This window comes from Pezoporus occidentalis, unplaced genomic scaffold (assembly GCF_034315485.1).
Source record: "Pezoporus occidentalis ecotype Australia unplaced genomic scaffold, CSIRO_AGI_Poc_V1 ctg4, whole genome shotgun sequence".
NCBI classification, from domain to species: domain Eukaryota; kingdom Metazoa; phylum Chordata; class Aves; order Psittaciformes; family Psittacidae; genus Pezoporus; species Pezoporus occidentalis.
Genome location: NW_026915724.1, coordinates 17,534,419 through 17,548,577, shown reverse-complemented (window position 1 = coordinate 17,548,577; position 14,159 = coordinate 17,534,419). Strand labels below are relative to the sequence as shown.

Here is a 14,159-nt window from a genome sequence, read left to right as displayed (position 1 = left end):
TCCTGGGGCTCCTTCCCATGCCCAGGACTTCATCCCAGGTGGCTAATGCAGGGTCACGCAGGATGCGACTGCTCAAACAGGCTGGAGTTGGGTTCTCTGTGAAACCTCTGACCCTTCTGTCACAGCATATTAGACTTTCACTTAACTTGAGGAACCAGCTTTGAAACCATCTATACAGAACATATTTGAGAGTGGTGAATTTGATAGCTGGGCATTAAAATGGCCAGTGCATTCGGTAACTGTTTCATTGGCTTGTGACTATGAGTGACAGCAAACTGCAGTGTGTTAGGTAGCTCAGGGCTCCCTTCTCTGCTGACTGCCCTTATCTGTGGCTCTCAGCTTGCAAAGTGACGTGTCCTTGTCCTATGACACTGAATGCTTTTCCTCTCTCAACCCTGGGAATGATACATGGTCAGCAGTGATGCTCTGGGTCCAGCCTTCGGTGTTCCAGTGGCAGGGTCAGACTGGCTGTGGTTAAAATAGCAGCCTTCCAGTATCTGAAGGGGGGCTATAGGAATGCTGGGGAGGGACTCTTCATTAGGGACTGTAGTGACAGGATAAGGGGTAACAGGTTCAGACTTAAACAGGAGAAGTTTAGGTTGGATGTAAGGAAGAAATTCTTTCCTGTTAGAGTGGTGAGGCACTGGAATGAGTTGCCCAGAGAGGTTGTGAATGCTCCATCCCTGGCAGTGTTCAAGGCCAGGTTGGACAAAGCCTTGGGTGACATGGTTTAGTGTGAGGTGTCCCTGCCCATGGCAGGGGTATTGGAACTAGATGATCTTAAGGTCCTTTCCAACCCTAACTATCCTATGATTCTATGATTCTAAAATAAGAATTCAGCTATTTAGCACAGAGAAAAAGCACTTATACGCAGACCGCATCTTATCAGTTAGTCCTTGTAAAGCTTCCTGTTGACTGTTCTGTGCACTGGTTAAACCGGTTTCTTCGGATTTGTAGGATGTGGCTAAGTAAAGGAACTGGAAAATTCTGTTTCCCAGACTGTGTTATCAAAAAGCAGTCTTGTCAAATAGCACAGAATAAATTTTCACATTACAAGACAAAATAGTCAACCCTAACATACAAATTAGCACAGATACCAACCAGTGTGTCGTTTCACCCATACTACTCAGCTGGTTTGTTGGTGGCATCTTCTGTAAGCTGTGAAGCAGATTTCCTGTCCAGCAGAAACAGGCTACCAAAACAGCAACCTGAGCCAGCTGAACAAACAATACCTGGTGAGAACGAGATAAGATTTCTAGAGTCACCTTGTATAGCAGACAAAAAAAGCAGTAAAACAGTGCCCTTTTCCCACCCCCATATTATTGCTTTCTCAATTTTTTTGTTAGTATACAGATCTAAGCCAAGGCCAAACAGCATCCATAGGCTATGAAAGGTCTCTTTTAATGCTCCTCAATTGTGGAAATGCGTACACATGCACTCTAAGAAACTGACTATTTGCAGCATCCTCACAGTTCATAATTACTTTCAGACACCTTCCAATAGCCCCATCTTGAACCTGGGAGACTCCAAAATGATAGTTGCTACCAGACAGCATCCATGGTTTGTGTGTTCACCGTTGCATGCAGGGTAGCAAAGCCCTTGTAGTCAGACATCATCTATCAGGTAAAGAGCCTGTGGTATTTCACAGGTGAATGGTACATACCGTGTGTATCCCATTGCCTGACCTGAACCTTTTGGTGAAGCACAATCAAACCTAGACAGATACTAAAGCAGACATTCTTCTTCTGTACGTCCAGTGGATTACTGATTCTGTCAAGAGCCTTGTGCTCACTAAGGTTTTATAGTTTCATAGCATACACCTCATTAAAGAAATTGGAAGATTAGCTTTTACAGTCTCAGAAGTTGGACATTGTCAGAGCTCTCTTGTAAACTAATGGTTGCTCTGAACCATAGTAATTAGTACAACTTCTTGGTGAAATGTGAGAATTAGGGGATAAAAACCTTTTCATGAAGTAATTTTAAACATGTCTGTGTGGCACAATGGCAGTCAGGGCACGTAAACCCTCTCTGGCTCAGGCTGCTTCTGATGTCTTATTCAGAGCTACGCAATACTGTAAATGCCCTTTGTTGAAGAGCTGAAATCCAGGAAAATGCTTTTCTCCCATGAAAAATGATTAGATTTTCCTGAACAGCAGTGGGCTTCCACCACACCTTCCCCAAAGCAGACTATTTGACAAGTTTCTGGACTTTCTGCCCCAGCAAACCATTGCAGGCCCTCAGGTTTTGTTTTCTGTGTATATCATCAGACCTCTAAATAAAATGTCATTTTATCCCTCAGTGATGAGCTTCTGACCACTGCCTTTCCTGCTTCTCCTCCGGTCCAGCTCCTAAGGCTGTTTTGCACCAGCCCCCTCCATCAGCCATGCAGGTGAAGTTTTGTGTCATCTTGGCAGTGGAGGCCATGGGCTTCTCTCCTGCTTTGCCTGGGAGATCTGTATGTAAAGAGAGTCCCAGTTTGTGGAAAGAAAGCGATACTTGGGTCCCAAGGGAAAGAAGTCTGAAAAAGAATAGAGGCTGGGCTGGTGCTTCTTATTTCCTTTCTGGTCTGATTTCTTCTGATACAGCAAGCCTTCTATGGTTACTTCCCGCTGTTGTGTCTGCTTCTCGACATGGAAGCAGAGTATTCCCTTTAAGAGTTGGGTGTTTTTTAGGTAGTTGTAGGGCATTGGCGGAAGAGCTGTATTTCCAGAAGGAGCCAGAGGGAGTGGGGGAAATGCTCTTAGTGGGTACCGTGGTTTTCCAAATTCAAAGATACTTTCTGATGTCAGCCTCGAAGTCTGTGCCAAGTTTCATACATCAGCAAACAAGGCTTCCAGGGAACAAGCAAGCTGTTGTGAGTAGCCAGCCATTCAGCAATAAACAGTGGCAAGCACGAAATTAATCACATGCCGGGTTTTTTTGCTTGTGGATTGCCTTTCTCAAATGTTAGAAATTTTTCCCCCCCTCCACTCTGTAGCTTACTGCTGCACCAGGAGACCATCTTACAGGATATGAGATATTTACCATAGGTAAGGAGTGTTACAGCATTCAGACAAACAATGAGATCATACTTCTGCTGTGGCAGGAGAACTTCTTCTGATGCTGGTATGCATGTTTATTATTAGAAACCCTTCATTTATTAAAGGGTAAATACCCCTTTGCTTTCAAGGGAGAAAATAGGATTGCTGTAATGGAATGATCCAGGAGGAAGAAAATTGATCATTCTGCATTTTTCCAAGCATTACATGCAGCAGCTCTCTTGGGGTTCTAAATCTTTTCCAAGAACGATGACTAAGCTGGTCCCTTAAGGAAGCAGTGTTTTAATTACAGCATAACTGGTACAAGATTTATGGGTGCATATGGTGGTTTTCAGTCAGTAAAGAACAAAATAGCTTGCTAGGGTTTGTTGTCTGACTGACCATTGTAGGACAAAGGATGAAAAATTGAGCTGAAACCCTTACGTACAGATCTGTGGCACACGATGTCGTGAAATCAATGCTGGAGAGCAGAGCACGGAGCTGCAATAGCCTGGACAACCAACCTAGGAGTATATTCTAGCATTTGGACCACAAGTGGAGATTTTTAGAAGCATAAAATATCAGTAAATTGTAACACCAGTCACATTAGAAGATGGCACAAATAGCCATCACTGTCTCTCAGAGGAATTTGAGGTGATGCAGCCTGTTGGCCAACTTTAGAAAGAAAAAGGGCTTTCTCAGTGTATGTTGTACAATTGTAGAGTTGTTGATGTCCTGAAGGTAATAAGGAAAGAGGCTGTATTTATAAACAATCAGTTATTTATTGGCATTCTTTATCTTACATCTTAATCAGGCTGCTTTTAGCTTCTTGCCAATCTGCATCTCCCCAAAGTATAATATAGCTATTGGCAGTCCATTCAGTTTCGTGGAAGGTGGTTCTTGACTCAGGGTGGTTTTGATGTTGTTTAATGATACATCAGAGCTTGACAGCTAAAGGCAATGATATGGCTGTAAGACAGATAGGTTGCTCTAAGGTACTTGATTAAATACTATGACTTTGATGCAGAGATTTGGAGACTGATTAAAAATACACTGTGTTTGTTGGAACAGTGGCCAGTATTCTGAGATAATCTCTGTGCAGGCAGATAATGTATGATTTCCTGTAGCCACATCTTGAACTACTTGCCTATAAGGAATGAAGACATGCCATGCTTACAGGAGGAAGGATTCAGCACTTGCAGTTAGTGGCTGAGATAGGCGTGGCACTGGAGGAGAAGGGGCAAGGAACTGTTGAATCAGTCATGCAGCATCATAACCAAGAGGGCTAATGTGATTATTGAGCACAGGCACTTGTGGGTCATCACGGCTAGACACTGATCTTAAGGTTAAGACTGAAAGGTACAATGTTCATATCTGCCATCTGTGCAACTGCTGAGGCTAGTGATGCTGCCTAGAGACCAAGGAGGGTGATGGGGAAAAGCTGGAGAAGATTCATGGAGGAGCCTAGAAAACAGTGAAAGGATCTGAAAGCTTATAATAATAGCAACCTTTGACTTCAGCCATGAATAAGGCTATTTCAGGAACAGGAAGCTGAAAATCAAGGGAGTCCTTCGGTTTAGCAGAGAAAGGTCACAACCAGCCTGTGGAAGTTCTCTTCCAATAAAAGCAAACTCCAAGTCCACCACAGAGTGGTGGTGTGCATCACCTGAGTTGCTGTATTTGTCTGTTTAGTTTCAGCTATAGTGGTGAGTTGTGAGATTGACTCCTTGCTTCTCTGGGTGAGCTCTTGTTACTAGGTCTCCTTTCACTAGAAAAACATCTATCCTAGGTTCTAAGTAATGTATTCAAAATAGTCTTTCCAGAAAGCTTGTATAGGGGATGGAACTGCACTGCTCATTCACTGTGTAAGGGATGGCACAGGCTTCAGCACTTCTGTAAAGACTCAGTAGCATAATACCCTTGTGCTTGTAAGATAAAAAAGAGGGAGAAATTATCCGTCATGAAAGCTTTATGATTATGAATTCCTCAGCGATAACATCTGTTGCTTTGCTTGTTGTGGTGGAATTTTTTTAATTTTAGTCTTTGATTTCTTTTATTTTCTTTTATATTTTAGAATAGTCCTTATCAGCAGCAGAAGATCCTTCTGTAGCATATTTTCAGTGCTGCCATATCGAGACTGTACCCAAGTCGGGTATGTATATTTATACATGTACTACATAGTCTTTCTGGGCCTGCATGTAGACCTGATAATGGACAACAGCATGATGGAGGGTATTGCTTTTATGTATCTGCTCTGAGTAGATAAATGCAGTTAGATATATTTGCCTTGTGGAACATGACCAGGTTAAAACTACAACTCTCAGTCCCCAGTTTATATATATGTGTTGTGGTGTCTTTGATTATGAAACTGGAAGAAACTACTCCCCTGAAATAAATGTTCTTGAAAAATGCACTGTTTTTATTGTGTCTTCTGACTTCACTCATCTGTGACAAAACAAGTACTCTAGACAGAACATTTTTTATAAGCAGTCTTAGATTTCTTATTCTCCTATGCAAATGTGGTGCTGTGGTATCTAGATTTCCAGAACGATAGAGAAATACTTAGATTTAAACATAATACCTTTTCATTGTACATTTGGCCATTGGTCAGATCGTTCAGTCATTGAAAACAGCTTGTTTTGGCCATAGTACCAGAAAGGTTCTTTTGTCCATATTACCACGCAGATTCTTAGCTGGTGTAAGCAGCACCCGTGGAGCTGCCTTGTAACCCTCAACTAGACCTGTGGTAGAAACTGGATTTAGCTGGGAGACATTGCCTGCCAGGCTCTGGGGCGCAGCTTGTTGGGTGCCTTCAGAGACACAGTGCAAGGTTGGGAAGGGCAGTGCTTGTTTGTGGCAGCTCTGTGCCCCTGGGGCAGAGGAGTAAAGCCTGGCCACCAGAGCCACTCGGGACAGCTGAGTTACCTGTAGTTGGATTGGCTCAGCACTCGCAGGTCACAGAATTTGGGGGAAATACTCAGTTAATACACTGAGGTGGGTTTGAAAGACCCGTAAATCATCTAGATTCAAATTCGTCAAGTGCATAAAGGATGAATTTGGCTTCATATTTATTAGCAGCTCTGCTTAATTCTGAGGATTGTTTGCCACAAGCTGCTTGTGCATCACTAATTCAAAACAAAGGGAGATTATTTTTAATGCAGAACTGAAAGGAGGCACCTTTGTAGGAGAGTCGACTTGCTCTTCTGTCTCTTAAAGTAAATTTTTTCTCTTAATTTAACTGGGATGACTCATCAGGCAAATTCTTGACGGACTTGTGGGTTTGTTTGCTCTTTTGGGGTTTATTGTCATTCATTTATGGTCATTGCCCGGTGGAAATTGCCTCTATTGAAAAGTGAATGTATTTTGAAATGCTGATGACTAGTTACACCTTCTGAATTACAGCAGTTACAAAGCCAGCTGCAAACCTAAACGTTATTTCAGCATGTAATTATCTTGTACCATGCTCGCTCAGCAAGAAACCATGGGCCGAGAAGGTACCAAGTGCCAGTACAAAACAATGAAGCCCAGCCTGTTCCCTTTGCTAAAAAAACCCACAACATTAAAAAAATGCCCTCTGTCTTTCTTCCAGAGCATCAGAGGAAGAGAGAAACAACTCAGTGGCACCTCCTTCTAGGAACAGCTGGTGCAAAGAACAGATGAGGCAGTATAGCATAAACTGTAGGCACTCTGTTAAGGCTGCACAGTGCTTGCTCACTTCATTGCACATTTTGGATGTGTAGTAGGAATGGGGAGAGACACTGGTACGCTTTTGAAGTTCTGTAGTGACAGCATCCTTTGGCCTTTGCTTTCTCTGAACCTCTGGATTGCTCATGTCTGTCCCTGGGCAAGACGTCGGAACTGGTTTATGTTCTGCAAGCATTACTGAATGGTTTACAAACATAAATCGATGCAAGGAGCCATGGGCACATCTGCAGTGAGACTGGGATGAGCCCTGGCAGGAGCAGGAGAGGAGGGTGAATGTGCATGCAGGGAGGACTGTTCCATGTGAGAGGAGCACATGGTGGAGCTGTCGCTGCTTCTCCACCTCTGCTCTGACTCATGGGCATTGAGGCCAGCAAGAAGATGTACAAGCACAGCTGTGTTTTGAGGAGGCTGCCAGTCCCCATTACATTGTAGGCAGCACAGAAGAGCCCTACTGTATGGGTGCCGGCAGCTAAGCTGCACTAACAGCTTCATTTTAAAAACCTGTCTGAAAGGCAGTCCCTGCCATCACAGCTGAAATCTATGTACTTGGCTGGGGTGCATGAGGCAGCATCACCCCCTACTAACCATGTGCAAGCAGCGTACTCCAGGCTGCAGCCCTTGCTTGCCCACCCTCCATGCTGAGGTCAAGCTACAATAGTGAGAGCCCTCCCCAAACCCCCAAGCTGTGTTTTTAAGTGGTTCTACAAGTACAAATGGAGGTCTGGGGGATGAGGGGAGGGGAGCCATGAGAGTATGTGAGAGGATGAGGTTTGAGCTATCCCCTGAGAAATGTTTCCCAAATGCCCCTCCCAGGCAGCCTCACCAGAGTGTGGCTGGCAGTGTGCTTTTGAAGGGAAACATACTCCATCCAGAGTGACAGGTTTTTCTGTTGTGATTTCAAAAGGCCAATTTGGTGGTACTTGCTAGGGCTGAGAATGAAGGACACCCTGTACCAGGGGAATTACTTTCTCTAGTTTTCTTCGTTATGCTGAAGACAAATGGAAAGCACAAAGCTGAGAGTGATGTGGTGGGGAGGAAAAAGGTCATGAACAGAAGTAATCACTAAAACTTTCTGTCCTTGAAATTTTGTCTGTACCTTGTATCTGATGGAAACTTAGTGCTTTGGCTTACAGCGCTTTTGTGTAAGGGAAAAGGGGAAAATTAAAACTGAATTGACAGAGGCTTTGAGATGTCGTATCTCCTGCTGGAGCCACTGAGAGGCAGGTACTTTTGTAGATCTGGGCTATAAATGCTCTCTAGGTCTGACTGCGTTAAGAGTGCTGGCATCTTTGCTGGTGGTGTGAAGACGGGCACAGCTTCATCTGTTTCCGTGGCCAAGAGCAGGGTAATGGACAGGACCAGAGCATGCTTTTCTTCCCCCATCTAGAGCAGCAGAGCAGCTGTGAGAGCATTCACAGCCACATGAAAGCAATGTAAGGAAGGCTATACTGCAAGTCAGGAGCTGAAAGAGGCACGGAGCATCTTGCCTGCTGGCTTCCCTTAGCCACCAGCTTCCTGCAGTGTTCCAGCCCAAAGTCATTAGCCCCTACACAGGGTGTAGTTAGATGGGTTTACAGTTCCATTGTGTTGTTGGGTTTTTCATTTGGCACGCATAATGTTCACAATTAAAACCCATGTTTTTGAAAGGGACTTTTTAGGCTTGTTTTTGTTAATTCACAAATTATACCTATTCTGATGATATTTTATTTTGTGGTATTGTAAGAATCTTTTAAGAGCTTCCAGTCCTGCCCAGAAGATGAATCTAGAGGACCTGGGGGAGGAGGAAAGCTGGTGGTGTCATGCTGCTGGGCTCACAGTGACTGACTGCCACTGAGGCTGGAGGTGATGAGCAACAGGACGGAAAATCCAGAGCATCAGATAGTGCATGTTCTTATGAAAATGGCCAATTCACCTCATCTTTTATTCTTCATGTCACTGAATTAATTAAGTGGTTAGAAGCTTACCTGGAGCAGGAATAGTGCTTGAATATTGCTGTCTTGACAAGAATGTAGGTATTCGTCTGACTAAACTTTCCTCCAGTTAAGGGAAATAATGCAATATGAGTAATTAAATAGATTGAGGCCCAGGAAGTGGACCATTTTTCTGAATTAAAGCAGCAAGTTGTTAGATAAAAAAGAATTTGCGTCCTTCTCAGAAATGCTACAAACCAGCTTCATCCAGTTTCCAAAGATAAATCACTGCTGAATTTAACTTTGAACTTAACTAAGTGCTGGCCAGGACACTGATGAGTTCAGTGATGCTGAGAGCAAGAAATTTTCAATACCATCACTCCCAATAACATGTAGCTACAACAGTCAATGAGTTTGATTGTTGTTTGACACCAGGTATTCCCAGCGGGCTTCATTATTATCTAAACTCTGACATCTTTGTTCATCTTCAGTGTTTGAACTGGGTAAGAAAGTCATATGCAAAATAAGGCAAGAAGAAGCATTTAGGTAAGGTCGTCTTGCATGCTGCACCCCTGCCATCAGTTATATGGCAAGTCAGGTAACAAACATTTTAGTGAGTGTGGAAAACAGGAATATTTACAGGAGAAATCTACATGGCCGTAGGGGTGGTAGCAGTAATCACACAGCAAAGCAGAACACTCTGTTAGGTCCTTAGATTTGTTATAAGTTCCTTGCTGTTCTTCCCCAGTGAAATTTTTGTATGTGAGGCAGTTTTGATTAAGTCATTAATCTCGAGTGCTTTTCCTGAGCTTTTATCGTTCCATAGGCCTGGGGAAGAATAACTATCTGGGTTTTGCCGATAATAGGGAAACTGAAATATCCCTGCTTTTCTTTACCATTGCCCATTTTCCCTGCTTCTCCTAAATTGAACAAAAAACCAAGTGCATATTAGCTTTACATAAGGGGATATAAATCCTTTTTTTTCCTTTTTTTTCCCTCAACAAGACACTTCAAAGGTAATCATCTCATGTATGAATTTTATAGAGCCACCATTGCTCATTTTTGTGAGTTGCCCTGTTCTCTTAGATTGAAATGAAGCAATGAGTCTCCAAAACCTAATAGGTTTAAATTTTGAACTTTTACTCTGCATTGGGCAAAACATCAGGTCAGGAGCCGCCGACATGCTGACAACTGAATATGTTTGGAGAGAGAAGAATGATACTGGCCCATTAAAAACATCGTTCCAGGGTTTTTTCCTCCTCCTCTCCCTGTAAATTGCCACTGGAGTTGTTGTTCTAGCAGTACTAATGGCATATTTACAGGAAAAATTTAAATGGCCGTAGGGGTTGTAGCAATAAGCTCACAGCAAAGCAGAATACCCTGATAGGTCCTTAGATTTGTTACCAAATTCCGTGCTATTCTTCCCCAGTGGAATTTTTGTATCATTAGGATCTGATAGCCCTTGGTCAATTAAAGCAGGCAGTCTTAGGCAGCAGGAGATCCACTGCTGGACTGGCTGGCAGCATGTCTTTTCCAAAGCTGTCATTGTCCTTGTCCCTACAGAGACAATAAGTAGAAATTGTTTACAGTCATGGATAAGAACAGTATCTTTTCTTGTTGTCTCATGAACTACTTCTGCTTTTAGAATAAACCTTAACAGTCAGCAATCGCTAAGCATAAAATACAGGCACAAAAGGTTTACATCTCTAAATAATTATCAGATGCCATCTTGCAATAAGCAGAAGGCTTTTTCATGTACCTTAAAATCTATTTAATACCTAATGGACTCCTAAATTATTCACAGGTTAAAGTGTTCAACTGTTGCTGTCATTTAAAGAGCAAGTACCCAGCAGGAGTCTTGCATAGGGCTTTGGAGATCATGTCAAAGTGTAACGTTTGATTCATTAAAGAAATGCTATACTTCCAAAGGTAATAGCATCCAATTTCTGTTCTGTTAATCCTGGCCTGGCTAATAAAAGGCATGGTGAGATTTCCTGTTTTGATTCTTACCTTCCCTGCTCAGTAAAGCTTTTCACTGTCCCACAACAGATTTGGGATCCCAAGTCACCTGGTACTGTTGCAATAAAATCTGTGAACTCTTAGGGGAGAAGCCTTTTTTTTTTCTGCAGTCCTGGATAACTGAAACAATATGCTTATTTCTGAGTGTAATTTATAACTCTGCTCAGCTTTCTGGAAATGGTATGTACGGGTAGGATATCTAGAGCTTGGTGTAAATCAAGGTAACTCCCCAAACTTTGTCAGAAACTGGGATCTGTTTTTTTGCTTTCTAAGGAAACGTCATCCCCGATTTTCTAAGTTCCTCAAGCCTTCCCTGCTCGAAGTTAAGGTGGTAGGATTAAGTTCTCACAATTTAGTTTTGCTTTTTGGTGTCTGCTTGAATCCCTTGAAAACTTTGTTAAAAAGCAAAGCTTTTGGAAAATAGGAAAATCAAAAATGAGGAAGAGGAAACTTTTCATCATTTAAAAGCCTCTTTTGGTAAGGACCATCTTTCCTACTCTGCATTTTGAAAGCACCTTTTACTACTGGATATTGGTTTGCGCACTTCCTCAGTCCCATCAGTAACCTAATAAACACAGTGAAAGCTTGATCTTTTTGTATGAATTGCCTATCCTCCATATGCTTCTGGCTTGTGGGGCCCACTGACTGTGGTGCCATGCCATTTGTCCTGAAGAACAACTGGGTGGCAGTGCTTGGCAGCACTGGTACCCAAACAACCGTCCTGACCGTTCCCAAGGCACAACTTACCCGTTTGGAGAGAGCAAAGTGGGGGCATCCCCCAGGTCTTTCCTAGTTGCTCTTGGGATTCTGGGGATGTGGGAAGGAAGCAGCAGTGCTGGGGCTCCCCTAACTGCAGGGTGGGAGCCCTTGAGCTTGGTCTCCCAGCAAGAGTTTTGCTGAGGCATTCATGAGCTTTTGACTGTAATAGAAGGGAGGGAAAAAAAGATCAAGGTGTGTCCTGCGAAAACTTGACTAGCTTGGTGTTGATCTAGTGGCAGGGAACTCAGAAAGGATACAGTAAAGTCACCTAGTAATCTTATTAGGCGTTCACTGAGATCATTTACCAGTGAGAGAAAGATGTGTAAAAGCTAAAATGAGCCTTTCCATTTATACACCGGTAAGGAACTGCACATTGTTTAGTACTGATTTTTCTCAGGAGAAGGAGTTTAATTCTCAGGTTTATGGACAGGTTTCTCTCCAAACTGTAATATTTTATTACTCTTTTTTACAACACAATCATATACTGCCTTCAAATACAGAGCATATGTAGAGGAGGGGAAGACCTTAAGTAGCCCTTGCAAAACACCTGGGATGAGGGAGAATGACTGCAGTGTTGTTTCACAGGGCCCTGAAACATCAGAAAGATGGGAAAAAGGAGCCATTAATGTCCATTGATCTTCAGCTAATGCCCAGGAATTATTCCCGTGTGTGCTCACATGTGCCAGCTCACCCTGCTCCCAGAGCAGTCATGCAGTCCCAGGAGATGCTCTTTTTGCTTTTTAAAGCTCTGCTGTGCTGACTCTTCAAAGGGTGCCGGATTTCCATTTGATGAATTACTGGGTTGTCTATCCTTGCCTGCTAATTGCATGGGGAAATTTCTCTGTGACTTGCTGCCAAAGTCGTCACGGCATCACTTCTTACTCTGTGTCCGTAAGGGTTTGAGTGGAAGGGAACTAAATTGTTGTGTTATTATTTCAGTTAATTGCGATAATTTGTTTTCAGTTTGGGGTGTCCTCAGGTTGTGTGTTTTTGTAGATAAAACCTGCTGAAATGGCTACTGTGTGACATTTATCTCTATGAGAAATAGTTCCTTTAAGCATGTTCCACACAAGAGCAGAGAAGCTAATCCCGTGCCTCTGACAGAGGGTTATTTTTGTGTAATTATTTGTCCAGCTCCTCAGTAACATGGTATCAGGAAACAGGAATGATAATGTGACACTGTGCTAAGTGAACCCCAATCAAAGAACTAAGATGACTTTGTTGGGATTAGAAACTTGATACAGTCTTTTCCTTTGTCACAGGAGTATGTTTTCCAGCAGATAGATGGGTTGGATTTTTCCAGCACTGAGATACATGATTTATTGGGGACTCATCAGTTGCTATGTTTCAGAGAAATAAAGTGAGTGACAGGTTGGAAAAGAAAGGCAAGGAACAGGATGTGCAGAGACACACTATGAGACAGCCCGTCTCCCTGCAGTTGGGTGAAGAGCCTGCAGGGCTTCTCCCTGCCTCAGTGTTAGCATGTCTTCCACACATATTTGGACCTCGACGGAAATCAGCCAGGAAAATATTGCGAGAGAAATACTTTGGAGTTGTATATGGTTGTCACTCACAGAGCACAGGTTTGCTCAAAGTCTTTCTTGCCTTCACTCACATTCTGATCTTGAGGCTAAAGCATGGGATACAACTTTGTTGTCTTGGTCATATCATTTTCTTCCAAGACTAAGGTGCCAAGTGGGTCAGTCCTCAAGTAGATCCCCAAGTTTCCATCCCAGGCAATGGAGTGCCGGGTTTCTTTTGCTGGCAGGTCACAGGGCTTTGGACACTGTCCTGCACTCAGAGGAGCAGGAATCCCTCCCGGAGGCTTTCATGGACAATGGACAAAGCTCTGTCCAGCAGCTCAGGGGGATGTGGGTATACACGCTGGGAGCATCCGTCTGCTAGATATGTGGCAGGCAAGTGTTCAGTCTCAGTTGCTGGATCTCACCTGAAGTGTGTATGACTTCACTTGCTTCCCAATACCAGGGTTTGTCAAGAGGCACCCAGCAGTAGGGAACATTGATCTGCACCATAGGTGGGGTAAGGGGTGCAGCCTGGAACAAAGTGAGGGTTTTCTCTATAACGTATGTAATGTAACAAATGCTTCTGGTAGGAAAAGATGTCTGGTCTGTGCTTTGCATGGGCATGTTTGGATTAATGCCGCTACCTCATTTCAGCATTGGGTGGTGGAAGGTGAACAAGGCATTGGTATTAAGAGCTGTTTCTGCTCTGGTTTCTGTTTCCCAGGGATACGAAGCTGGACGGTGGACGCCAGTGCCATTCTACTGGAGTATGTCTGAAAGAGATAATTGGTCTTGAAGGTGTGGAGCTCGGAGCGGACGGGAAGGTGGGGATGCTTCTGTTCCTACTCCATTAGAGTTTATGTAATAAGGGTGAAAATAGCTTAACTAATAACAGGCACAAATACAAACCTAGGTTATAACATGCAGTGTAACACAGTAGTTAAAGCACAGCCTGTGCAAACTGCAAATAAGCTTAGCAGAAATTCAGGACGACTGCCCAAGCTGTCAATGTGAACAACTCTGTCTCCTTGAAATTTGCCTCTGGCAACATCTCAGTCTGTAAAGCATTGCTGAATTGTGCAGCCTTCCCCTGGCTCTAGCAGGAGGTATCACTGCAGAGTATATTGTCAGGGGCTTGAAAATAATTTCTGTTGAGAGTTGTAAGCTGTAATTTTGTTTGCTCTCAATTTTATTTAATAAAATAACTTTGGCTTAACAGTGTGTTT

At 43.2% G+C, this 14,159-nt stretch overlaps 1 protein-coding gene across 3 annotated transcripts in view; it reads left to right on the top strand.

The window, feature by feature from the left end:
• Nucleotides 1–14,159, top strand: part of CABLES1 (Cdk5 and Abl enzyme substrate 1) — a 71,707-nt gene that overhangs the window by 40,408 nt on the left and 17,140 nt on the right. For 2 of the 3 annotated variants that reach the window (XM_062632841.1, XM_062632843.1), the window contains exons 4-5: nucleotides 5,092–5,169; nucleotides 13,658–13,757. In XM_062632841.1, the coding sequence (XP_062488825.1) occupies nucleotides 5,092–5,169; nucleotides 13,658–13,757 (178 nt within the window). The remainder of the gene's footprint in view (nucleotides 1–5,091; nucleotides 5,170–13,657; nucleotides 13,758–14,159) is intronic. The other variant, XM_062632842.1, reaches the window with a different exon arrangement.